This window comes from Drosophila eugracilis, unplaced genomic scaffold (genome assembly GCF_018153835.1).
Source record: "Drosophila eugracilis isolate 14026-0451.02 unplaced genomic scaffold, ASM1815383v1 contig_649, whole genome shotgun sequence".
Classification (NCBI taxonomy): domain Eukaryota; kingdom Metazoa; phylum Arthropoda; class Insecta; order Diptera; family Drosophilidae; genus Drosophila; species Drosophila eugracilis.
The window spans coordinates 431,745-458,355 of NW_024573535.1; the positions used below are offsets into that span (position 1 = coordinate 431,745).

Genomic DNA, 26,611 nt, shown 5'->3' on the forward strand with positions numbered 1-26,611 from the left:
TGATGATGATGATGATCATGGGGCTGATTATGATGATTATGATGAGGCAAGCGACTCCTTCAAAATGCGGCATTCTCTCGCTGGCTCATCATCAACAGCAGCATCAGCATCAGCAGCAGCAACATCAACATCGGCGTCATATTGAAACTGGAATTTGAATCCGGTTGCCGGTTGTTATGAGGCATCCCCTTCTCTGCCCCCTCTACTTTACAGAGACCCCTGCTACCATGTCCACCTCCCTGCTGAAAATTTTGTTTGTGCCATGTTTATTAAATGCCATTAAAGCCATTTCTTCAGCCTTTGGCTTTTGCACTTTGAATAGGAACTACAGGGGGCATTTCGAGCCTCGGGGGACACGGAAGTGTGCGTCACACTGTGGGAGAGTTGCATTGTCAGCAGCAGCAGCAACTGCAGCAGCACTGCTCAAATGTCAAAAGGTACATCAGCAACAAGAACGACACGAGCAACACGAGCAACATCACCAACAGCTACGGCAGCAACATCAGCATCAGCAGCCAAGCGCAATCAGCAAATTGCATTAAATGACTTTGTATTGCAATTGTTGGCCCTCTCACTGATATATCTTTGAAGTATATACATACATATATATCTATATATATATGTCGAGTGAGCAAGGGAATCGCAGCTTTATCGGAGAAAGGGAAAGATTGAGAAAAGTGAAAGAACCGAGAAAGTTCGTCATATCTGTCACATGAATTAAACTTGGAAAAAAGCAAAGTTCAGTGCAAGTTTACAACATTAAGTTAGTCTAAAAACGAGCTAAACTTAAATCATTTAAAGAGAGGAGATTAAATTCAATGTTTTTTTATTATATTATCATAAAATCCGATGAATATTTAAGAGTTTTGGTCACAATAATCGATTAGCCAAGCGGCGAATCAGAAGGCATTAACTGACAGCTGGCTGACAGCCGGCTAAAAGCGTTGAATGAAAAATGTTTTTGTTTCTTTAAAACGGATTATCTTGTGAATTATATGACATTTGCCTAATTCCCCATGGGCTTTTCCACAAATCCAATTTAAGGTAGACCATCGCCCAGTTAGGCTTAAAATAGCTTAAGTCCGGACACCGCCTTTCCACTACTCATTTTCCTGGTCATTTTTCATTTGGTTTAATAAGCAATTTGATCGCTTGTCTTGACATTTACTGTTTACACATTTCTTCGTTCTTACTCTATTTTACACACACACACACACACACCACCTACACATCCACAAACAGTAAATACTCGTTGTAGTTGCCCATGAAAGACCGACCATTCCCCAACTGCCTGCATCAAGGGCAGAAAATCTGAAAATCTGTGGCGCACATTAAAACGTTTCACTTAATTAAAATCAACGGCAACACAGAAAAACCAACAACACCAACAACAACAACTGCAAAATGACCGCCCCCATATATAAAGTATGGTATTCCGTATAGTCCCCATCCTACTATATATATACAGGCGCTAATAGTCCGATGTGAGTTCGTGTGAGAGCGTTGAAAAAATATATATACAAAAAAAAAAAACTGAACAAAAAATAAGAATTCAGAGCACTGGCAAAGACGTGGCTCGAGAGCTTCCAGCATTTTTTCTACTTTGTGTGACTAACGACTTGAAATTGCGCTTATTAAGACTTCCTGATTCATAATTTCTGGCAGCACTAGCAACAACAGCGACGACTACACTAGCAATAACAACTATAGACAAGTGGCAGGTCGATGGGGTAACGAATTGGGGATACCCTAGCTTAGGACTTAATGAAGTTAATAAGAAATATACTAAGAATGCCTATAAAAATCTTTTTATAACCTAAACTAAAAATGTTATAAAACCATCTTTGTAATTGCAAAAATGTTCAACTTTGCTTCTGGTTTTTAAACAATGTTGCATGCAACATTTTAGCCTATTGCAGCTCATAAACTTTAGGTTTTTATAACTACTGCTGTAGGAATATAGTAGCTAGAAAAGGGCCATTACCATCTTAGACAAACTTGCTTAGAAAAGGTTTATAAATTATACCTAAAAGCTATTTTATGACCCTAAACCAGTATTATTACCTTTAATTTCTAGCACTTAAATTGGCGAATGATTCGCTTGCAAATAAGAATATTAAATGATTTTAATAACAATTTTGTAAGCAAGAAATATTGATTTACATGACATTAATCGAATTTCCAGGAATTAGAATTTAGAATGATAATTAAATGGTTTTCCCTAGACCTGCATTTAAGAAACAATGTAAAATGCGGATATACAAATCTTGTTGGGAAATACCATAAAAATGTTAAATATATTTCTATAAAAACGTTAATGCATTCCCCGATTTTTAAGAAGTTTTTTACACAAATTGTTGCAAAACTAAAAATTCCCCTTCAATGTCTATTTATATAGTTAATTAACTAATTTTACGATTTTTTAAATAGTTAGATGTGCTTTCACTTGATAAATTCCTCTATAACTTAATTTCCCAATAACTATTAAGCTAGAATTCTTATATCTTTGATACCCTGTATTGCCAGCAGAAATCAAAAGCCACCGCGAAGAATTTGCGGGGAATGCGGCGAGGGATTTGCTTTTCTCTCACTCCGCACTGGATTTTCCTCAATTTTTTATTTGCTTCACCTATTCTTTTTCGTTTTTGTTGTCTGGCTTTTGTTTTCGGTCTGTAACAATTTTTGTAATTTTATTAATTTTTTGTTTTGCCCTCCCCATGCCCAGCTCAGCTGAATCTCAGTGTCTTTTTCTTTTTTTATACATTCAGTTTTGGTTTTGCGGGCTGACTCGGCTTTCTTTCGATTGTCTTCCCCGGGTTTCACCTCCCCGCCCCCGAAACCGTTCCCCCCCTTGTGGCACTCATAATTTTGGAATCAAGGCGGATGAGTAGGGGGTGGGGCAGTGGCATGGGTATGAGATGAAATGTTGGTCATGCTGCGGGCAAGATTTTCAAGTGACACGAGCAGTTACCGCCACACTCACACAAGAGCAGGCCGCTTTGTGCATTAATTTGCTGGTGTGAAGTGCTAATCAATATATGTAGGCAGTGGCAGTGGCAGCGGCAGCAGATTAAGGAAATGCAATTTCCACAGCAACCAGCGGAGAAGGGCGAGTGGGAAAAAGTCACAAAGTCCCCCTAATTTATAAGTCAAACATGCCGGGGAATTCGAGAGGAATGTGTTCCCAGTCAAAGCAAAAGGGGGATCAATGACATTTTATGTGTTTTGCCAAAAGGATGGGTTAGGCAAATGTTTGGAATTTTAAATTAAAGCCATTGGCCTACATTTATAAATAATGAATCTCAATTTATAATTCAAATTGACATTTAAGGATAAACTTTAGGAATAGCTTAAGATGTCACTGTTGATATTTCTATAAAAGGTTTTTATCTATTTGATTTCTTTCTTGATTTTTATCATTTATTTAGTGTCCGAATTTCAAAATGCTTTCTTAATAGATATATATAATCTATTCCCTAATTTCGGTTTTTTATTTCAGATTTCTATTTTAACCCAATACATATATCTAATCACTTTTATACTCGTAAACAAGACTAACCTGGTGATCCATGGCGGTTGCGTGGTCCTTCGGTGCGCACGGCTAGCAGGGTTTCCAGGTTGCTGAGGGCCACAAGGGCCAGTAGCAGCAGCGCCAGGGTTGTCAACTGGCCGCGCTGGCGGTGGTGCTGTGATTGGTGGTTCTGCAGCAGCCTTGGCTCAATGCTGCTGCTGTGGTTCTGTGGATGGCGATCGCCGCCAATGGGCGAAGAGGATGACGGCACGGCGACCTCTGTGACCTGCAGCGGATCGGCGGCATGAGTGTCGCCAATGGCGGCGGGGTCAGAGGTCAGCAGGGTTGTCGTGGCCGGTGGCCGCCAGCGGGAACGCATTCTGGCCTTATTGGGCGGCTTGCGACCAAATCCGAATCCAATGCCCACGGGCGTCGGATTCATTTTTGGTTCGTTGATCGCTTCGCTGGCTTCTCCCCTCCTTATCCTTTGGTCTAAGGGTTAAGGGTTTTGGATTTTCGGGTTCTTTGGTGACCCTCTGGTAACCTCTTCTCCGCACACCGCACTTCTGTTTGCTTCGTTTTGTTTTTTAAGATTTCCCGCTCTGCTAGCTTGCTTTCTTTATTCCTTTTCTTTGAATTCTTTTTGGTTTTTTTTTTTTTTTATGTTTTTGTGGGCTGCTTTAATGAAATAAGCGGAAAATTAACGCGTTTAATATTTGTAATTTATTTTGAAAAAGGGGCGTGGCCGCAGAGGGGGGTGGTGGCACTTGAAAGAGCAATTAATTAAATTTAATTCCCCCCATCGGCCCGTCAGCCCGTTCGTCTTCGTTCCGTTTGCTCTTTTGCCTGCTAAACTTTTTTGCTTATGAAAGATAATTGCTGGCTGTCTCGCTCGCACTCTAGCCGCTCTTTCGCTCGCTCGCTCGCACGCGTTGGCCCTATCTTTTTAACACTTTTTACAATAATTGAAAAACTTTTTTCGGCTGCTTTATGTGAACTTTTGCCTTCGGCGTCTTTAAACTTTTCTCCTTCTCAGCTCTTCCCCGCGATTTTCTTTTTCGTATTTACGTTTTTCTTTCTATTTTTTTTTTTTATATGTATATAATTCTTCTTCTTTTTTATTTCGTTGGTTGTTGTATTTCAGACACTTGAAAAATAAAAATTAATATGGTGCGAGGGAGATGGCGATGGCGATGGCATCTTGTCGGCTGATATTGCTGGCTTTTTCGTTTGATAAGAAAATTGCATATCCCTTGGAGTTTTTCACACTGCAATCCTGCAAAGAAGAGAGAAAATGGTTGGGCAAAAGTTAGCAAAATGTTTTTCCAGAGTATTTTCCAATTATGTATTAAGTGAAGTGCGATTAGTTAGGGGAAAGTTTTCAATCAAGAATTTTCAATATAACGTTGGCCTTTGGCTTTGTTTTTGAATTAAGCCAACATGATACAGTTTTAACTTTAGTTATTACTAATTAAACTTAATCATAGTTCTAATTTCGCTCACTTATCACAAATATTATGCAACTCTTTCTGCGATATTCCTCTTGCTCGCCAGCGGCATTAACTGTTAATACAATTTGGAGACTGTTGGAGACTGTGGAGATTGTGGAGATTGTGGAGATTGTGGAGACTTGGAATCGAGTGGCATTACCGCATCGAAAGCGAAAGAAGAACGAAACGAGAACGAAACGGTAAGAAAGAAGGAGCGCGGAGAAGAAGAAAGCAAGGTGGAGAGTAGGAAGAAAATAGAACATTGAGCAGATTACATTAAATTAAAGCACAAATGAATTGCTCGACGAAGCGAAAGCAAAGCAGAAAAAAGTGAAAAAGAAGAGATGCTGCTGGAAAAACGTGGATGCGAAATAAATAAGAAGTAAAGTATTAAAAAATGAGCAACAATCAAATACAATGGCTGGCGGAGATCATAGTATGAAGGTTGTGCTGGGCTGGGCTTTTTTCGGTTAGGGGGGGTGGGGGAGTTGAGAGGCCTGTGGAAAATCACGCACATCATCATCTCGGCGGAGGGTGAAAAGAAAACCCAAGAGGGGGTGGAGGTGGTTTAGGGGGTATAACAACAATGAGGCTGCCAGCCTGACTGACTGCCTGCCTGCTTGCCTCGCTTGCGGTTAGGTCAGACTGAGGAGTAGGCCCGACGATGCCAACGAGTCAACAAAAGAAATTGCTAATGTGCGCAAATAAAAATGGCACAAAAAACACACACACACACACCCATCCATACACACACACACAGTCGGTATTAGACAATTGAAATTGAAAATCAGTGAAACCTGTTTTCACACACAAAAGCTCACGCACGCCAAGCTTAGGCGCACAAAATTGCAAAAAAAAAAAAAAGAAAGAAAAACTTGAGGGAGGGGAAAAAACAAAAACGAAATGAGAAAATGGCAAATAGAAAATGGAAAACAAAAGAGGAAAAACCAATGCAGAGACACAGAGCAAGAGTTGGGGTCAAAGATGAAATGCACTCGAGGCGCCGAAAGGAAAGGAAGGAAAAACATTATATAAATTGTCAACAGCTTAAAGGAATTTTAATAAGGCGGAAAATGAGAGTAAGTAAAAAGGTAATTTCTTAAGGAATTTTCAAATAAGGCTAAATTATAAATACTAACAAAAAGAAAAGGAAAACTCTTTGGTTATTAGAAATCCCTTTAATGTGAAACTGCAATTTTCCTTTCATATTGCTAAAGAAAAAATCCATCTAAGCCCCTGAAAATCTGTTAACAAATCTCGAAAATTTCAAACATAAACATACCAATTTCGCCCATTTCCTTAGGCTCTGTTGAAAAATCACTTGCACGCCGCCTTCTGCCATGCAAGTCGATAGGAAAATGCAGGAAAATTTTTCAGAGAAAATCCCGACATTGCCTATGCGGGGCGATGGGCTATCATCGACATCAGTATTTAGCCCATGGCCCATCGTCATCTGCGACATTTCGCTGCGCAAATGAAAAGTTACGCGAATCAGCAGAAGCCGCAGGGAGCGCTGTGTGTGTGTGTGATGATAGAAGGTGGCATATTGATGGAGGGGCGGGGGGCCTTTCCTTTTTTTTCTTCCCTCTCTCTCTGTCTCTCTTTTTGGCCAGGCCGTGCACACCTGTCCGTTTTCATTACGCGGCAACCAAGAAATTGCCAAAGCCATTTTCGAAAATGGCCGCAAACACAAGAGTGGCTGGGGGAAGGGGGGGAAATGAGAAAAGTAGGGAAAATGGAGGGGGGTGACTGTACTCTTAGTACTCGTAGGACATCGTCATAACTTGAAATTGAAATGGTTCATGGGGCCAGAAGGATGATGGTGACCTGCCTAACGATCCAATCACGCGACCATCCCTAAGCCCGGCTCCCCCAGAAAATCATTTTTTGGATCTGGATTTATTGCACTCTGCCTGCCCGCTCACAGGCCAGAAACCCGCTAATGTTCGCGCTGAAAAGCTCTTAGGAAAAATCCAAAAATAAAAAAAAAATGAAAAGTAGAGCAAGGGAAAACCCAAAAGGGAGGCGGCTATAAGACATCCAAAGAAGGCACCACAAAATGTTTTTGGCCAATTGGCCACACGCGGCTCGGGCATCAGGTGCGCATTATGTCAGGAATATGAAATATGATAAAAAAAAAACAACAACAACAACAACAAAAAATAAGCAAAAATAAATATAAATAAAAATTTACAACAATCGAAAGGAGAGCCGGCAGACAAGCCAATAATAAATAAAAATAATGCCATAAAATATACTCCAAAGTAGGGAAAAGTTGCCAACAGCAGGGAAACTCAATTGAAATATTTAAATTTTGTTTCACATTAAGGAAAAGCATTTGGGCTCGAGGGTGAGGAAATAAAGCGGAAAATAAATGACAAATTGAAGAAGAGCTGGGGTGAAAAAGGAAAAGCGTTTCGTAACGGGAATTGGCTGACACCAAAGCTGAGGTGTAGTGAGAAAATCTTTGGGGGTTCTTAGAAAAAAATAATCAGGATTTTCTTGATTTAAAGAGAGCTTAAACCTTAAATACTTTTTATGTAAAATTATCCAAAAATTTCATATTCAGCATAGCGATAAAAATATAAAACACCTTTTGTGGATAAATATTTTCTATTTGAATAAAAATTTTCCACAAACATATTTTCTCTTGCCAAAGATAAACAATTAAGCCCGAAAAATCCGCATGAATAAAATGCCGAAAAACTTCCTATTTTTATTTTGAAACTTTCTGCTTTAATTTTGCACACAGCGCTCAAAGGCAAAAGCTTTTCCCTCTTTTGTATTCCGCCCAGACATAAATTGAAATATTCAATTGGAAAAAAAAAAATCCAACCAATTTCCCATTTTCCGTTGATTTTTTTTTCTTCAGCTTCAGCTTCAGCTTCTCTTCTTTTTTTTTTTCTTTGACCTTCTGCCATTGTCAACTAAATGTTGATGGAGGTTGATACGTCACCGACCCCGCCGAGCTTTGAGTTTTCCTCCGGCTCTGGGCAGCAACTAGTCAGCGAAAAATTTCCACCGTCCCATTTTGCCCCATCTTCACTGTTTTCCCGCTTCTCACCTTGATTCATCATTGTTTCGTGTGTTCTGGCTTTGATATGCTTTCATTGCGAGATTTGCGTTTTGCGAATAGGGGGAAAAATAGGGGAAATTGTAAGAGGAGGGCGACTTCTTTTCTTTCTTTCGTTTTTTTTCTGGTTGGTTCTGCTTTTGACAAATCGGGGCTAAAAATTCAATGGCTTTCCAGCGTTTTTCGCATGCACCGACAGGAGATAAAAAGGTGCCAGGGAAAATGAAAGACATTCTGGATGTGCAGATTGAAATTTTCCAGGAAAATTTTGAGAGATTAAAGAAGTAAAGATCGAAATTATATTCTTCAGTTATGTTTTATAAATTTTTCGTTAACTTAACTTTTTAATCGAGTTTAAAATAAAGGAAAATCCTACTAATAATTATTAAAAAAATCATAAAAATCACTTTTTTGGCATCTCCAAAACTCCAAACATTTCCCTCAGTGCATGGGCCATGAAAAAAAAACAGGTAGAGTGACTTTGCGGCGCCGCATTCGACTTGAATCAGCCCATTTTTTTCGCCCCCTTTGGGATCTTCTTGGCTTGGTCTTCTTTTAAGCCAGACTTTTTTACCCATTTTTTTCGCAAGTTCTAAGAAATTCCTCTTTCTTCGACTGATTCGTTTTTCTTGACGTTGTGACGACTTTTGCTGTTTCATTCTTCAGCTTTTCTTTGCTCTTTCGCCTTCTGTCTTCTGTCTTCTGTCTTCTGTCTCTCTGGGTTTCTGTTATTTGGGTTAAATATCCGAGTGAAAACTGTGTTAATGGGTGAAGTTTATATATATCTGCATATGGCCATATAAATATGTATGTAAACGGCTCGCAGTTTTCTAGCTGCGTTCGCATACGGCCAAGAGGTTTTGGCCAACTCAGCAGAGAGACAAGCGGAAGAGTTAACTGCAAAGAAAGACAGCAAAACTAGATAGCTTCTTCTTTCCCCCTTTTTTGTAATTTAAATCCCCAAATTGATCAAAGATAAACTCAAAAAACACATTCAAGAAAATACTTTGCTTGGATAAAAAAGAAAAGCGGAAAAATCATTTGCCTGGAGTAAAAAGTATTCGGCTGATAACATTAAGGTAATTCCGCTTGAAAGGTAAAATGGAAAAGAGCCAGAAATAAATCTAATTCCACTCGCACACAGTGCTGCATAAAAGTTATGCAACGGCAACATAAATCAATTGCCCTCGTCATTTTCATTTATTTATTACGATGTTTTTTCGTTGGCCAATGAAAAAGGGAGGTAGAGCAACTCCCCACCACCCTTAACTTCCGACTACCCTCGCTTAACCCCTGTTAGGCCCCCCCCCTCTTAACCCTTCTGCCGCCACAACGACTCACCTGCGCGACGACAATGGTAAATATTTTTATTGTATTTCCTTGGTGTTTGGGTTGAGCTCTTTTTCCAGGCACCCCTGTAACCGATACCCCACGATACCTATATCCGATCCCTTTGCCGCTGCTTTACGGCTTCGATTTCAATTTTCGGGCCCAAGGGCAGATTGGCAAAAGGAGTGACGAAGGGGGCTACCAACAGCCAGCCAGCCAGCCAGGGCCAGAAATCCCTTTTGCCACTTTTGGACATTGCCATTTTTCGCTTGCCACACACAAGCAGTTATATATCCAACTGATATTTATATGGTTCACTTTGTAAAGTGGGGTATATATGACTTTTTGGTAAAGGGGTTATATAGATATTAAATATCTGTAAAGTTGGATTTTCTCTTGTTTCGTTCTAAGAAAAATTATGATTTAAGTTTAAAGATTACTCATCGATGTAGCTTGATAAAGACAATAGTTTCCCTTTAGTTTTTTGTTTTAATTATTATTATTTTTTATATAATTTTTAAGTGATTTGTAAGAGTCTTCCTATAGTCTTTATACTAACATTCCCAACTTTATTCTACATATTTTTCGTGGCTGTCTGTTTCCGGGCGTTTTACTTTCTTTTGGCTGCACAAACACCAAAATTCTTCGAATAGACTCCGCATTTAACTCTCCTTTGAGCTCTGGCGAACGAAAAGCGAAAAATTCGTAACAGAAATCGAAGATTTCCTCTGTTCTGTTATGTTTTTTTTTTATATTTTTTTTGTTGAGTTTTTGGGGGAAAAGGGAAAGGGATGAGACGGTGGAAAACCTTTCGGGGCTTTTCGGCACGATTATCCCTTTTCTGTGCACTCAATTTGTTGGTGAAAACGCTGGAGTGTGGGGAATCCGTTGAGGTGCTTATGCCCTTTGAACTTTTGCCCACTGACTGAATGGCTGACTGCCTGACTGACTGACTGACTGACTGACTGAAGGACTGACTGACTGACTGACTGAATGACTGAATGACTGACTCACCGAATGAGTGAGTGAGTGAGTGACAGCACATCGCTGGTGCCTGGCATTAAATGGCTTTCCAGCCTTAAGCTATAGAGTTTCGCTTTTGTTTTCACACGGCATCGCTGTATCGATATCGAAGTTGAACGTATATATCCCATATCATCCATATGTGCGATGTCTAGCCATAAATTAAAACCAAAAACGTATAATAGATCCGAAGCCCTCGAGGGCCAATGAGAGAGAGTCCGCAGAGCACCAGCGAACCGCATCCGAAAACTGAAGTCCGAAACTGAAAACCGAAAACCAAAATCCAAAATCCAAGGCCATTAATCACAATCAGCAATCGGTTAAAGAAGCCAAATCATGCCGAACAGCCACTAGATTAGTGCCAATAATAATAATAATGAGTATAATAGCTCAACTGTCATTTCAAGATTTATTTATCCGCAAACGAAAAACTAAAAAAAAGAAAATGTAGAACTCACAGAAGGGCGTGTGGGTGGCTTGGCATTTTCCCATTTAACAATTTCGGTCTTCTTTTCAAAAACTGAAGCGGAAATTTACGCACCAACTAGCATAATTAATGTCCAAATAGAATGGCAAAATGACAAAAAGATTGTTAGGGGGAGATTTTGAGGGCAAAATGGGGGATTACACTGAAAGAATACGAAAGAAAAGTTTGCTTTAAGAGCATAAAAAAGATTTCTGTACATAATTTTTGAATTTAAACTGATTTTCATATCAAACTTATATCAAGTTCTAAGACTATAAATAAGATTCTTAAACATAAGAAATATTCCATAAATTTTCTCCAAGTGTAGCCCTTTCTTGGCCCTAGACAAAGGTCAATTTCGAGCTCTCCGCTTTTCTTTTTAAAAGGAAGTTGCAATGATGCAGGCCTCCAGAGACGGCAATACTGATGGAAAATTGAGGGTGAAGGAAGGGGCATTAGCAGAGGCAGAGGCAGAGGGAGGCGACGACTACGACGAACTGCATCCGGAAAAATTAGTGAGCGGAAAATGGGAAAAAATCTGCGCTCAAAGTGAAAGCCATAGCCAAAGCCAATAGATAGGCACACAGAAACTGAGCTGCAGTGTCGAGAGTGATGGAATGAAATGGACTTGACTTCACTTTGGAGTCGAGATGACTTGACTTGACAGCCCAGGCCCAGCTGAAGTGTCGAATCTTGTTGTCTGTTGCTGTTGTACATTTTCCTGATTTTCACAGATTTTTCCTCCTCCCCCCATCAAATTCTTGCCACTACTGGATTTTTAGAGGTGCGACACAGCCGACACACCCGAAAAAAAAAAAAAGTTACCAATGAAGATAGACAGAAGCCGCCCGCCAAGGCGGAAATATGCTACAGTGAAGTCTGCAAAAAAAAAATGTAAAATAAGCAAAAAGAAAAACAACAAAAATTGGAAAAACCAAGAGCTGCAGGGAAAAAAAAGGGAGGAGCAGTTACAGTTCCAGCCAGCTGCGCCCAATTTCAATTTCAACTTCTCTCTCTCTCGCTCGCTGGCAAAATAACAATTTTCAATAATAAAAATGTTGCACCGACAAAAAAAACAGAAACGGTGGCAAAGGGGCAAGCTCTGATTGAATCGGGGGACTTTCAAGGAGGAGAGATGACGATCTATTGCTCAGCTGACCATGGACGGCAAGTCAAACTCAAAACTCAAAACTCTAAGCAGCAAAAAAGGAGATGTGAGTTTATATCTGAGGGATGTCATGTGGCTTTTAGGTTAAAGGGTTGGAGAAGATTTAATTCGAAATATTTCTATCCTAAATACATGGAAAAATCAAAGTGCAGAATAAGGTTGCTTATTTATTTAATAATTTTAAATATTTGTAAGCTAATTTTAAAGTATTTTTGGATATCTGCTAGCTTACTAGCTTAGCTAGCTTATTACCTCAAAAATCCTCAAAAAATCCTCAAAAAATCATCAAAAAATCCTCAAAAAATCCTCAAAAAATCCTCAAAAAATCCTCAAAAAAATCCTCAAAAAATCATCAAAAAATCATCAAAAAAATCCTCAAAAAAATCATCAAAAAATCCTCAACAAATCCTCAAAAAATCCTCAAAAAAATCCTCAAAAAATCCTCACAAAATCCTCAAAAAATCATCAAAAAATCCTCAAAAAATCCTCAAAAAAATCCTCAAAAATCCTCAAAAAAATCCTCAAAAAATCCTCAAAAAATCCTCAAAAATCCTCAAAAAATCCTCAAAAAATCCTCAAAAAATCCTCAAAAAATCCTCAAAAAATCCTCAAAAAATCCTTAAAAAATCCTCATTTAATTCCTTTAATAATGTTAAGAAGAATTGCTTTTAATAATTCATAACAAATTAAGCACATTAAAAAACATGTGTTAATGTGTAACAACATGAAAATAGCAAGATAAGAAATATATTTAAACATATTCCATTTCTAAGACTTTTTATAAATATCGCACAAGCCTTTTCACTTCTTCTTTTTAATTTAATTTATTTTTCAAAACTCCTGGGTCTCATTTAGCAAAATGCCTTGATACCCGTTATTGAATTTCTGGTAATAAATCAAAACTGAAAGAGTTTGTAAGTAATACATAAGAAAAACCAAAAACTGAAATAATAAACAGGCAAAAGAGTTTCAAATTTCCAGATAAGTCATGACTGCCTTTATCAGTTTTAAAATTGAAACTTTTGAAATGGAGTTGAACTTATGAGGAATTTCAAAAATCATTTACAGATTGGCTTTAAATTGGAATTGGAAGAGACACTTAAGCGAAAGTTACTCCTTAAATATTGTAGATTGCCAAAGAATCAATATTGAAACTGTAATCTCTAGCGTATAATTTGTATCGATAGTAATCTCTGCAGTCGCCAGAAGTATCGAATAATGATCATTATTTTTGTATCTACTCAACCAAGCCGGACTTCTTTTTCTCTCAAACGGGAAAAACTCAACAATAATCAAAATGCATAATTTTAAGGGAAATGTATATTCAATTTCCTTCAATCTTGGTATAAAATTAAAGTTGTTAAAACTCTACATGAGTTCCTTTATCAATTTTAAACTAAAATATCTGAAATGGAGCTGACACTTTGGGAAATTTGTTATATAATATTTAGATTGGCTTTAAATCGGAATTCAAAGAGTTAAAAGTTACTTCCTAAAAAGATTTCCAGTTAATCAAAATGTATCAGTTAAAGAGAAATTTATCTTGAAATTTGTATTTATTTTTTCTTTTATTTGGGTACAAAATTAAAGTTGTTTTAAGAATTAACATCCACATGAGTTCCTTTATCATTTTTAAGCTTAAATATCTTAAATAGAACTGTAATTTTGGGAAATTTGTTATATAATATTTAGATTAGCTTTCGAAACTGGAAGTGCCACTTAAGCGTTAAGTTACTTCCTAAAGAGATTTGCAACCAAACAGATTTGAATCAAAATGTCTCAGTTAAAGGGAAATTTATATTCAATTTCTTTATATTTTGGGTACAATATCAAACTTGTTTTAAGAATAAAAGTTCTTTATCATTTTTAAGCTTAAATATCTTAAATAGAACTGTCATTTTGGGAAATTTGTAATATAATGTTCAGATTAGCCAGAAATATCAAAGAAAAGAGTCTCTTCAGCATCTTCATCACTTAGTGGAACTCCAACAAGTCAAGGTAACTATACCTAAAATTTCCTTATATTCCCTCAAGAAACCTTAATTATTTTAAAGCAAAAACTGAAAATAAAAGTTTTCTTTAAATTTCCCAAAAATATTTTACCAACTAGTTAGTTTTTTTTTTATATTTTATTAGCCAACATTGAACTTGAATGGCTTTGGCCTCGACAGTGGCTCGCATATCGCATAACGAAAATCCGAATACCAAATTTATTGACAACACACCGCTCGTATAGTATAGACCGATTTCAGGGTTTTATGCTCTCTTACAACAAAATCCAATCAAAATTTTTGTTGGCAAAACAATAAATGGCCAATAGAGGAGAGTGATAGTGGAGAGTGGGAAGTGGGGTGTGGCAAAAACCAGAATCTAGAAAATCAAATCAAATCCATTAGAATGCCATGTAAACGATTTGAAAAATGCGTGCAAATGCAATTAGATTGTTGTAGCTTTATGTTGTTGTTGTTGTTGTTGTTGTTTATTCCTGGCAACCTAATGCGATTTGATGGCCGCACATTTTCATGGGCCACGCCCCCATATATAGTATATACATGCCCCATGCTGCAAAATCCACATACAATTAATCACGGCTTGGCGCTTCTCAGTAAGGTAACAAAAAAGTCAGTGGAAACAATTTGCCCTCCGCCTGATTCATTGAAATATATATCCAGATGTTGGGAGTCAGACTCGGCAAATGTTCAGGAACTAGCTTATCATTCACCCCGCTAAGGGGATACTCTGTAAGCAGTTCCGTAATGCAATACTTTTGATAACATTTAGGGGGGGAAAGTAAGGTTTGATATCGTGATTTAAGAATGAGTAAAATGAGTAAAATATGGCAAGGAGTTCTGCTAAAAATTTCTGGTTTATTTTTGGTGATTCATTCTTAAAAGTGATTATTTTTTATATGCATTTTGTTAATAAACAAAGTTCATATTAAATATTATTAAACCCAACTGAAAGGCAGGGCATTTCGCTGACCAAAAGCAAACATAAAGTTAAGGCAATAAAAGCAATTTGTTAAATCGTCACATGATCGCAGAACATTTTTGTTTGTTTACGATTTTTTGTTTTCATTTGTGTGTGTTTTTTTTTTAATATTTCTTTATATTTTTTTTTTTTAGTTATATTTCTCCTTTGGTTTTACCTGTCCGTCGTCGGCTTTGCATATTTACCCACTTATTTATCTCTCTCATTGCATTTACCATTTATGTATCGCAATTTTGTATATGACCGAGTGGGGTCCCTCGAATAAAATTCATCGGCAAATGACCAAAAACCGAAATAAACATGAACAATATTCGTGTTAATTTTATAATTTCCAGTCACGTTCGGTTATTTGCTTTGTCTTTTGTACATTTTGCCACTTCCAATGGTCCGATAAGAAGCAGGGCGTTGGGGGGCGTGGCCCGCTTCCGATGGGAATGTATATATAATTAGCCCCAAAGCTTAACCCATTTCGGCGGGTTCTTGAAGAAAACAAAGCCTGGAAGTTGCATGTCTTTCCGCAAGTCTTTGCTTTTGGATATCACGTGGTCCTTAGAAAAACGTTTTCTTTGTTCTATATCTTAAGAAATCCTAACAAGATGAAGTTTTAAACTTGACCTATTAAATAGTTTCAGTAAAGTTAGAGAGGCTTGTTAGTAATATATGGTAAAAAGTAGCTTTTAACTCATAAAATCCCCTTAAAACTAAACCCACATCTAAAACACTTCTATCAAAAATCCTGAAACTTTCCCTATATCTTAATAAGATATTTATAATGCCACATACCAAAATTCACCCTGATTGGACTAAATATTTTACCCCTATATCATGATTATGATCATTGGAAAGCATTAAACTTCTAAACTCATCCACTTTATGAACTTTAATCTTTCTGATTTGAGTGCATGTGCACTTTGAAATCACATGGTCTTTAGAAAAACGTTTTCTTGGTTCTATATCATAAGAAATCCTAACAAGATTAAGTTTTAAACTTAAGCTATTAAATAGTTTCAGTAAAGTTAGAGAGGCTTGTTAGTAATATATGTAAAAAGGCGCTTTTGACTCATAAAATCCCCTCAAAACTAAAACCACATCTAAAACACTTCTATCAAAAATCCTGAAACTTTCCCTATATCTTTATAAGATATTTATAATGCCACCTACCAAAATTCACCCTGATTGGACTAAATATTTTACCCCTATATCATGATTATGATCTTTGAAAATCATTTAAATTCTAAACTCATCCACTTTATGAACTTTAATCTTTCTGATTTGAGTGCATGTGCACTTTGAAATCACATGGTCTTTAGAAAAACGTTTTCTTGGTTCTATATCATAAGAAATCCTAACAAGATTAAGTTTTAAACTTAAGCTATTAAATAGTTTCAGTAAAGTTAGAGAGGCTTGTTAGTAATATATGTAAAAAGGCGCTTTTGACTCATAAAATCCCCTCAAAACTAAAACCACATCTAAAACACTTCTATCAAAAATCCTGAAACTTTCCCTATATCTTTATAAGATATTTATAATGCCACATACCAAAATTCACCCTGATTGGACTAAATATTTTACCCCTATATCATGATTATGATCTTTGAAAATCATTTAAATTCTAAACTCATCCACTTTATGAACTTTAATCTTTCTGATTTGAGTGCATGTGCACTTTGAAATCACATGGTCTTTAGAAAAACGTTTTCTTGGTTCTATATCATAAGAAATCCTAACAAGATTAAGTTTTAAACTTAAGCTATTAAATAGTTTCAGTAAAGTTAGAGAGGCTTGTTAGTAATATATATAAAAAGGCGCTTTTGACTCATAAAATCCCCTCAAAACTAAAACCACATCTAAAACACTTCTATCAAAAATCCTGAAACTTTTCCTATATCTTATTGAGATATTTATAATGCCACATACCAAAATTCACCCTGATTGGACCAAATATTTTACCCCTATATCATGATTATGATCATCGGAAATCTTTTAATCCACTTTCAGCCACTTTATGAACTTTAATCTTTCTGATTTGAGTGCATGGGCCTAAACTTAATTCCAGTAAATTTCCTAGGGGCTTCTAAACACCCCTTAACCCCCCCTTAACCTCTCCTTAACCCCTATCCGTGCTGGACTGCCAGGCGAACATAACGATTTTCTTCGAAATGCGAAATGGGGAAGCCATAGAAAATGATTGCAGGCCAACTGCATCGATAATTATTTTAATAGATCACCCTCAAACGCTCTCTCTGGTTTTTGTTTTCCTATTTTCCTACCTGTTGCTCAGTTAGCCGGGCTTTTCCCCTCCCCCTCCCCTTTACTTTTCGCCCCTAGCGGGCTAATGTGAGGTTTCGGTTTACATACGGCTGGCGCACTTCGTAATTTTCAGCTATTTTCCATTTCCATTATTTTCCCTGGCCAAACACACACGCGCGAAGCTTAGAAAATCTGTGTAGGAATAACCGCACAACCAAAAAAAAGAAAAACCAACACGCTGCGAAAGAGACGGAGAAGGCGAATGCGAAGACGACAAAAGGGTCATTCACATTGCGGTGTGCGTGGCCCCCCTTTTCTGGCCGGGCCGAAAGGACGGTGGTGTTGGGGGCATTGGACGGGTTGTGGGTAGTACCTAGTACTTGGGATGGTGGGTTTTCAGGGAGGGAGGCGGGAGGGGAGGACTACCACAGTAGCGGATATCGGGCTGGCTTCAAAGCAACAGGCGAGACAAACAGCAACAATGCTGCCGCGACAAGTATCTGTATCTGTTAATGTATCTGTATCTATAGCTGTGTCTGTGTCCACGTTTGTTTTCTGCGATATCTTATGAATACATTAGCGACTCTGGCAAACAAATACAGCGACAAAGCCAAAGTCAAAACGAAAAACCAAAACCAAAACCAAATAGGTAACAACAAAATAACAGCGACTATTTCTTCAAGCCAAACATGTGCGAAAAGATGTTCGATGGCCGGCAGAAGTAGCGGGTTGTGTAATGAAAGCTCGTCAAGCAAATCACTTCAGATGCAGATACGCTCAAATGGGCCCCCCCAACAACCGGAGATACTCTTCGAGATTGTGCGGTGGAAAGTTTGCCTTTTTTTTCTATTACTGTTTAGAAATTTGTTTTATTTTTGTGACTAAATCTTATGCTAAGTCTGAGATAGATTTAATATTTTACTTTTATATCTTTAGAAGCAACTATAGTTTAACTTCTTTTAGTATTTGGAAAGTGTTTTTCATTTTATTTGAATTTTTTAGGTTTTTCTTAAACAATTTTATATCATATTTGTAGGCTAGGAATGTCTCATAACCCATAAGTTAGACTTTTTAAACAGCTTAAAAAATAATTATTATTTAAGCCTTCATATGGACCAGGCAAAAAGCAGGTATATAACTTTTTCTATATCTCATAATGTTCTACTAAAAAATGTTAACTTTGTTTTAAACGTAGAAAGATTTACTTCTAAGCAAAATCTAAATTATGTCACATTTATTGACATTTTTTAGCTCTACAACTTAGTCACCAAAGTAAAGAGCTTTAAGCATAAAAATTGCAGATCACATTGCCTTAATCTCTATAGAAACATTAACTATCTTTGCACCATTACGAGTATCTCTTTATGACCAATAAGTATCTCCAAAGATACTCAGTTTTTTTTAATAGCCCCACAAAAATACAAGTAATTTGTTAAAGCTTCGTTCCTTCTTTATGACTCGCTTACTTTTTTCCCTAATTTTATATGTATTTATTTTTTGGGAATCTGTAATTGTGGCCAGCGTATCTAAGTATCTATGTATCCAAGTGTCCAAGTTTTTGGGTATCTGCCGCCTGGTGCTCATGTATCCGTGCGGTCGACGCTTTCTTTTTTCGGACAGTTTAATGAACACAGGAAACGGAAATCGTTTTGTAAGTGACCGTGTGTGAGTGTGTGTGTGTGTCTGCCAAATGAGTTGAGAAGAGAGAGAACAAAGATAGAGAGAGATTGAGAGAGAGAGAGGGAGAGAGAGGAAGAGTGGTCACTTGGGGGCCTCAGCCAAGGCAAACATTTTCCATATTTCACATCCCAAAAAAATTTCTAACATATCGCTTTTATGTGAAAAGTTTTCCGACTAATCCCCAAAACATAACTTATTTTCCGTTTGATTTTCCACTTGCTTTGTTTCTAGCTGCTCATTAATTAATTGCATTTGATTTTGAACCCCCTCCCCCTCGGAAAGTGGATAAAAAACAAGTTTAAAAACTATTTGAAACATCATAAAAAAAAAAACAACTTTGGCTTGCCAGGCACTTTATTCTAAATTTTTGTGTATTATTATTTTTGCGAGACCGCGAGCGTTTGCCGTGCATACTAACTGACTATTAATGCGAGCAGCAGCAGCGGCAGCAGCAGAAGGAGCAGCCAAACTGGCCCGGAGGCAACACAAAAAGTTTCAACTCCATATGGAGCTCAGTGGGAAGGAGAAAGAAGCAGCAGCAGCAGCAGCAGCAAAAACGCAATTAGCAGCAGTAACAACGCCAGCAACACTTACAACAGCAACAGGCAACAGCAGCAACAACAGCAACAGGCAACAGCAGCAACAACAGCAACAGCAACAACACACGACGACTAACAACAGCAACATATGTGGACAAGAGCAACATCAACAGCTTGAGTTGAAAGCGGCAAGAGCAATCCAATTTATAAAATCATAAAACTATGCCCAACAAGTGGAAAATAAAGGAAATCCTGCAGTTATAAAGTTTTTAAAAAAAAAAACTATAAAACCAGAAGAAACTTGACTTAAACTTAAGAGACTAGCCACTAGAAATTAAATACTTATTATATTCGAATATAAGTTAAGAAGAAATTAACTTTTAAAAGAAAACTTCATTTTCCTTTATGCCCTATTTTAGTTACCTTTATTGCGTGTGCAGGTTAAAGAAAAAAAAGAAAAAAACAAAACATTTGCAGAAACAAAGAAAAAAGCGGTAATAAAATGGAAACCAAAGCGAAACCGAAACGAAAACCGGCAACAAAAAAGAGAGCCAAATCTAAAATGTTTGCCTTTAGGCCATAAACAAGAAACAATTGTTTTTTAGCAAATGAAGAGATAGAGTTGAGAAAAATAAGGGGGTAAATAAGCCACAAAGAGAAAAAAATTAAGAAAATTTTAAGTTAAATTTGCAGTTTTTTAAATGGTGATTGTGAGATTTTTTTTTATAATATTTTAATTTATTTTATTTAGGAAAAGTTTTTGGGAATTTTAAGAACGTTGAAGAAGTCTGCATCGAACTTAAATCATAAAATATTTAAAATTCTTTTAAAAATTCAAAATAAAATTATGTATTTATTACTCAAAGTTCGTATTATTATTATTTATTATTTTTATATATTTTTAATATTTTTTAAACTATTTTAACTTGATAACTATTAGTGACTAAAATTTTCCCTCAGTGTCATAGCTCGCTGCTAACTCCTCTATCTTTTTCCGTTTCTTTGCTTTTTTGTTGTTGCTATAATTTAGCTACCTACGTTTGTTGTTGATGAGGATGCTGCCAGCAACAACAACAACTCTAACAACAACAATAAAAGCAACATTAAAAACAACAACAACAACAACTACAACACCAAAAACAGCAAAAACGAAGGGAGAGTAACGTTGACGGGCTCCCAAGCCCATTAAAACTGAACGTAAACCAAAAAATTAGGTTGCCACCAGACAGACACACACACAGTCACACACAGATACTCAGGCACACACACACACACACATGGCAAACTTTGAGTCACTTGAAAATTTTTGGATGCCAGACAACAAGAACAACAACAACAACAGAGAGAGAGAGAGAGAGAGCTGGAACAATAATGGGAGATCAGGGCAGCAGGATGAGTATGAGTACTAGTGGGTGTACTTAGGGGTATTATAGGGGTACAGGGGGCGGTACTGAGGCACTACAGGGTTCGACTCCGGGACCCGCACCTTTTTTGCCATATCTCATAGCCGAAAATAATGAGCATACAAAATTTATGAAACACATGCACACCACGGCGGCAAGATGGATGTGCAGATGAAGGGAGATGTTCAAATGCAGATATGCCAAGAGTGGGGACGACTACATGTGGCAAAATAAGGGGGAGGAACTAGTAGTTGCAACTCGAAAATGTCACAGATTTCATTAAGATATATGCGGCATTAATCAAATCGAAGTTCTCGAAACCCGTATTGCTGTTAATAGAATTTTGAAAAGATTTTTTTAGACTTCTTTTGATAAATTTTCTGGGATAAAATTTCATATTTTTATTGATAACATTACTAGACATGTCTCTTATCTATTTAGCATAGAAAGTATCTTTAAAGTAACATAAAATCAAATTCATTTCCTTCTAATTATGAAATTTTCTACATTTTTCCAATACTAACCCCAACAAACCCCTTGAGTTTCCCCTTTCAAAAACCCAATTTCTTTCTTTTCCATTAGTACATCCTTTAGCTCTTCTTAGTTTCTCTCAGTGCATCTTTGAGGCATTGCACATGGCCTGGCATTTGAAACGTTTTCTAGTTTTCGGTTTCGGCCAGATACATTTGCAGATGCAGCAAAGGAAGATGGCAACCCGGGACTGAGGATGATGACTGCGTTGATGATGGTAGAGTGGCCTCCTAGATTCCCCTCAGTTTCTACTAGATGCCCGCCTGTCCATCAGTGTCCAAACTGCGAACGCGTATTCATAATGAGACTCCAATCTGACGGTTGTTATGCCTCCCCCACACCACCCTCGGAAAAGGCCATCTCCTCCCCCTGCCCTGACCAGCACTATTCATACTATGTAGCAAAGTAGCAAGTAGCAAGTAGCAAGCAGCACCATCATGCCATACACACCACACAATGCTCAGATAAATTGCTAGAAGTAGCTACTAATTTGCAGTTAGTCGTTTCACAACAGCAACAACAACAGCAATAACAACGGAGACAAAATAGCACAAAACGGAGTAGTCGTGGCTGGGAAAAAGACCAGCAGAAGACGAAGGAAAACCGGCAGAGAAAATGACAAGAGCGGTGGTGTTGGTGTTGGTGTGGGGGGTGGGTTGTTGGTTGGGCTTTCTCGTTCTGAAGAGAACATAAAGTAGAGTTTTCTGGCATCGCATGGCCAGTATTTTCTGCTCCATGCCGTGCGCTTTGACTGCATCTAATGACACTAATAAAGTTGCCCACTGATGATAATCTGTCTCTGGCACTCCACTCCACTCTTGGCGACCACCATTGCCTCAACCCCCATACCCATTCCCATACCCATTCCCTTTTTGGGGATATCCAGGAGCGGGGTTACCAGAACAGAAGCAGAAACAGCAGGATATGACTATAAAAGATATCCGAGTAGCGGGCAAAATAAGCTCGAATAATACACAAGATGAGCTAACAAAAACAAGAATTTCTTAAGCAATGCGACTAAGGAAATGCCCTGAAAATTATTTCGATTTTAAAGTTAAAATTTGTATCTAAAAGATGGCAAAATAATTATAAGTTAAAATCTGCTTATCTTTCGCTTAAATCTCTCTCTTGGAAGGAGGTTTGCTCTTTAGTTTAATACTAACATCTGCTTAGTCAAAGTCCTGATTTTAAGACATCGTTAAAATCAGAGTTTCATAATCATAGTTTAACTAAAACCTAAAGTGAAAATCCTGTTTCCTTTCAATACAACCTAAACCCATGTTTCCCATTCGTAAGATACTTTGTTGCCACTCCGAGGAACCCTTCAATAAATCCCAGCTAATACTCGAGAGAACTCAAAACCTGCAAATTGATTGATCCCCAGATATGCAAAAATAAGTTCCTTCTAGCACTCAACAAATAACTGCCAAAAAAAGAGACAGCGAGATAGAGATAGAGAGAGAGAGGGAGAGCGAAGTTAAGCTGCTTGCAACACTCAATTCAAAGCAGCTTTTTGCCCCATTGCGAGTCGGGCCAATAAATCTGCTCACCTTATCGCAGGTGACTTCGTTGTCTGCCACACCCGATCAAGTAAATATATATATATATATATATATACTATATAGTCTGGCGTCTTCGGGCTTGTTTGGCTGAATTTTCGGGGAGTTGCCGCAGAACAATTTCAAGGTGCACTGACTGTAACAAATATCTTCATTTAACTTCCTTTCTTTTTGCTTTCTTTTTGATTTTTAAGAGAGAGAGAGAGAGAGAGAGAGTAAGAGAGGAGGTCCTGCAGCTGGTGTAGGTCCTGGGCCACCGTTATTTACATTTTATGGCACACAAATTTTTTAGCTCGACGGCCAACTGAAGCTGATGGCTAATTTAAGTTTGCTTTATTCTCTGGCTCTGGCTTTCTTGTTTAGGCAAATATTTATGATCGACTTTTATTTGGCACTCGGGGCAAGGTCGCCGCCTTCCTTTCAGTTGTTGCTTTTCTGCAGGCTTCTGGCTTTCAGCTTTCCAGCTTCTTCGCTTTTCTGGCTTTTGACATTTTGGTTGGCTTTTTCACAGGACAGAGAGAGGGAGTAGAGGGGGGAGTTAGATTTTTCGCCCCAGCAAGTTTGCCAAAGTTCATTGTGGTTAGTTGGCTCTTCGCTCTACGCCTCGATGTTGCACACACACACAGAAATTTGTTGCCATTGTTGCTGCTGCGCTTGGGTATCAGCCACAGTTGTGATTATGTCTATAAGTTTTGCCTAGTACTGTTTTGAGTACCCATCAGCAGCAGAGTACAGGGGCGTATTGTGCCCGAAACAGTGGCTAAATGTGGCTAATAAGTGTACTAGCCTTTTGGACAAATAAGTCTTATAATGTTTGATTTGTGGCTAAAAGTAACTTTTTTTTATTCAAATTTTTTTGGATTTTTTCTTTAATTTTCAAGGATAAGTTTAATATTTGATTACAATTTCTTCTGATCTTTACATAAAATCCATCACTATCTTTCTTCTTAACAAAAATCATGTACTTTTCCGCTGACAATATGGGAATTTTCCACCAAATAACTGCCTTTGAAAACCCTTTCCCTTTGCATTTTCAACTTGAATTAACTCACGTCCTAACTATTCGACATGAAAACGTGTCCCTTCACTAAACTTGCATAAAAAATGCATAAATACCAGGTACGTAATATTCGGCTATTTTACCCACCATTTGTTTTTAATGGCAAGGGCAATTCTAGGCACACCACCCCCTCGCCAACCCTGGAAAAAGCATTGCAAACGGTGAAACTTTTAGTTAACCAACTTCAACTTTTTCGGCTACGACATTTCTGTCCCTCTCAGTTTTGGCATGTTACTTTCTGGTGTTTTTTTTTGTACTTTTAATTTGTGTGTAAACCGATGCAAACCAATATTTGAACTTTTGCCATGGCTCTCAGCCGAAAGCGAACTGAAATGCGGACCGAACCCAAATGTCAGCTCATTCATTAACTTGCGCAAAGGTTCCCAAGTCTCGTCTTCCCTGCTCGGTTTCATTATTCCATCGGACAGTAATTCAAATCCAAATGGCAGGCCACCATAGTTCAGATTGTCTCTCTATCTCTCTCTCTTTCTCCCCTTGATAATATATATATATATATATATGGTACATCGTCCAACCGAAAAATATATTCAATTACAGGTCCGAAAAGTTTGTGACATGGAAAATGTGCTAACAAGGCAAGGGCTCTAATTAATACCGATGTGGGGTTAAAGTTGCCTCGATATATCCGATAACAGGTGGCAATGCAACTGTCGCCATTGATTATGGGGTCGCGATTCAAATGCGTCCGATTGCATCAACTTCCGCTGGAAAGTTGGCTCGTGCTGATCAGAAGAGCGAATGGAAAGTTAGTTGGGGACAAATATCAAACTGAATTTTCGATAAAAATATCGAAAGTGTAACATTGAGGTTGAAAATGCAACTCTGTAGGATGCTTTTATGGCTGTGAATTCTTTGTTAAACTTACCGAGTCATTCTAGATATGTAATAAATTCATAATTATGCTATAAATTTAAATTTAAGTTTGGTTTTTAATAATTTTGTTTTAAGATTCCAAGAGCTGGTTGTTTTTTATATAATTTTTGCTTAGTTTTTTACTAATTTTTACACCCATTTCTAGTGAAGTTAAGTAGTAAATAGCTCTGATAGAAAGTATATACAAGTTAGGAGAAATCTTATAATTCATAGTATATATATTCTTAATCAAGATCAGTAGATGAGTAGCCCTGTCCGTATGCCAGTCTGTCTAGGCAGTGAGATCTCAGAAACTACAAAAGCTAGAAAAATGGGATTAACCCTGGCACAGCCTAGAGAAGCCATCGCTTTCATTATAAATCACAAGTCAAAATAAGTAAAATTATTAAAATCTGTAAATATTTTGTCCGTATGCCAGTCCGTATGGCGACTGAGATCTCAGAAACTATAAAAGCTAGAAAAATGGGATTAAACCTTGCCCAGCCCAGAGAAGCCATCGCTAACATTACCAATCATAAGTCAGAAAGAGTAAAATTATTAAAAATTGTAAATATTTTGTCCGTATGGCAGTCCGTATGCCAGTCCGTATGGCGACTGAGATCTCAGAAACTATAAAAGCTAGAAAAATGGGATTAACCCTGGCACAGCCTAGAGAAGCCATCGCTTTCATTACTAATCACAAGTCAAAAAGAGTAAAATTATTAAAAATTGTAAAAATTTTGTCCGTATGGCAGTCCGTATGGCAGTCCGTATGCCAGTCCGTATGGCGACTGAGATCTCAGAAACTATAAAAGCTAGAAAAATGAGATTAATTCTTGCACAGCCTAGAGAAGCCATCGCTTTCATTACTAATCACAAGTCAAAAAGACTAAAAATGATTAAAAATTTTAAATATTTTGCTTAAAATAAGTAACTATTACAAAGAGACACTATCAACCATATTGACTTAAGACTTCCCATGAGCTGGATTTAACTGACAGATGATACTCGTATCAACCCCGCAACAATGCCATTGAATGCTATTGAGAAACTAATGACAGGCCATCTGATCTGGCATTTAAGACACTCACTAAATCGAGTCTATTGATCGAACACAGGTTGACTTTCAAAGTGCTACTGAAATCTCTCAGCTAACCGCTGGACATTAGTCATCTTTTGAGAACTCAAAAGCAAAGTCAAAGCCTGTGATAATGATATCATTATTGACTTTGTTCGAAAACAATACAATCTATTGATCTCAGGGAAGAACTTGACTTTGGCGTGCCCAGTTCTGGTGCTGATCGGCTGAAATAATTATCGTTTCCATTAGAAGTATTCGGACCATCTTCGCAGGCCGCCAACAATTAAAGTCACAGCGAAGAAATGAAATAAAAAATTAGCATAAGCCATTCACATGACTTGGCCCGAAGCCGAGCTGCCTTCTTTTTTTTTTGTTATAAACTTTGTTGTTGTTTTTTTTTGTATTTTTGCAAGAGAATCAGAAATAAGAAATAAGAATAACAACAAACAACAGACGAACGGCCCAGAGCCACGTATCCACTACAGATGCTCGGCAACTTTAGCAACATTTCAAGATTTCTAATTTTTATTTGCCCCGCCGCTGTCGTTGGTGTTGTTTCTAATTAAGTTTGCTGTAGTGCTTGC

At 37.6% G+C, this 26,611-nt stretch overlaps 1 protein-coding gene across 4 annotated transcripts in view; it reads right to left on the minus strand.

Annotated features, from left to right (window-relative positions):
- The window catches only part of LOC108103100 (low-density lipoprotein receptor-related protein 2), a 156,828-nt gene that overhangs the window by 120,607 nt on the left and 9,610 nt on the right, over positions 1 to 26,611 (minus strand). For 2 of the 4 annotated variants that reach the window (XM_041819388.1, XM_041819387.1), the window contains exon 2: positions 3,560 to 4,186. In XM_041819388.1, coding sequence (XP_041675322.1) covers positions 3,560 to 3,953 — 394 coding nt within the window. In that variant the 5' untranslated portion in view covers positions 3,954 to 4,186. Of the gene's footprint in view, positions 1 to 3,559; positions 4,788 to 26,611 lie in introns of all 4 variants that reach the window. The other 2 variants (XM_041819386.1, XM_017208465.2) reach the window with 1 other exon arrangement.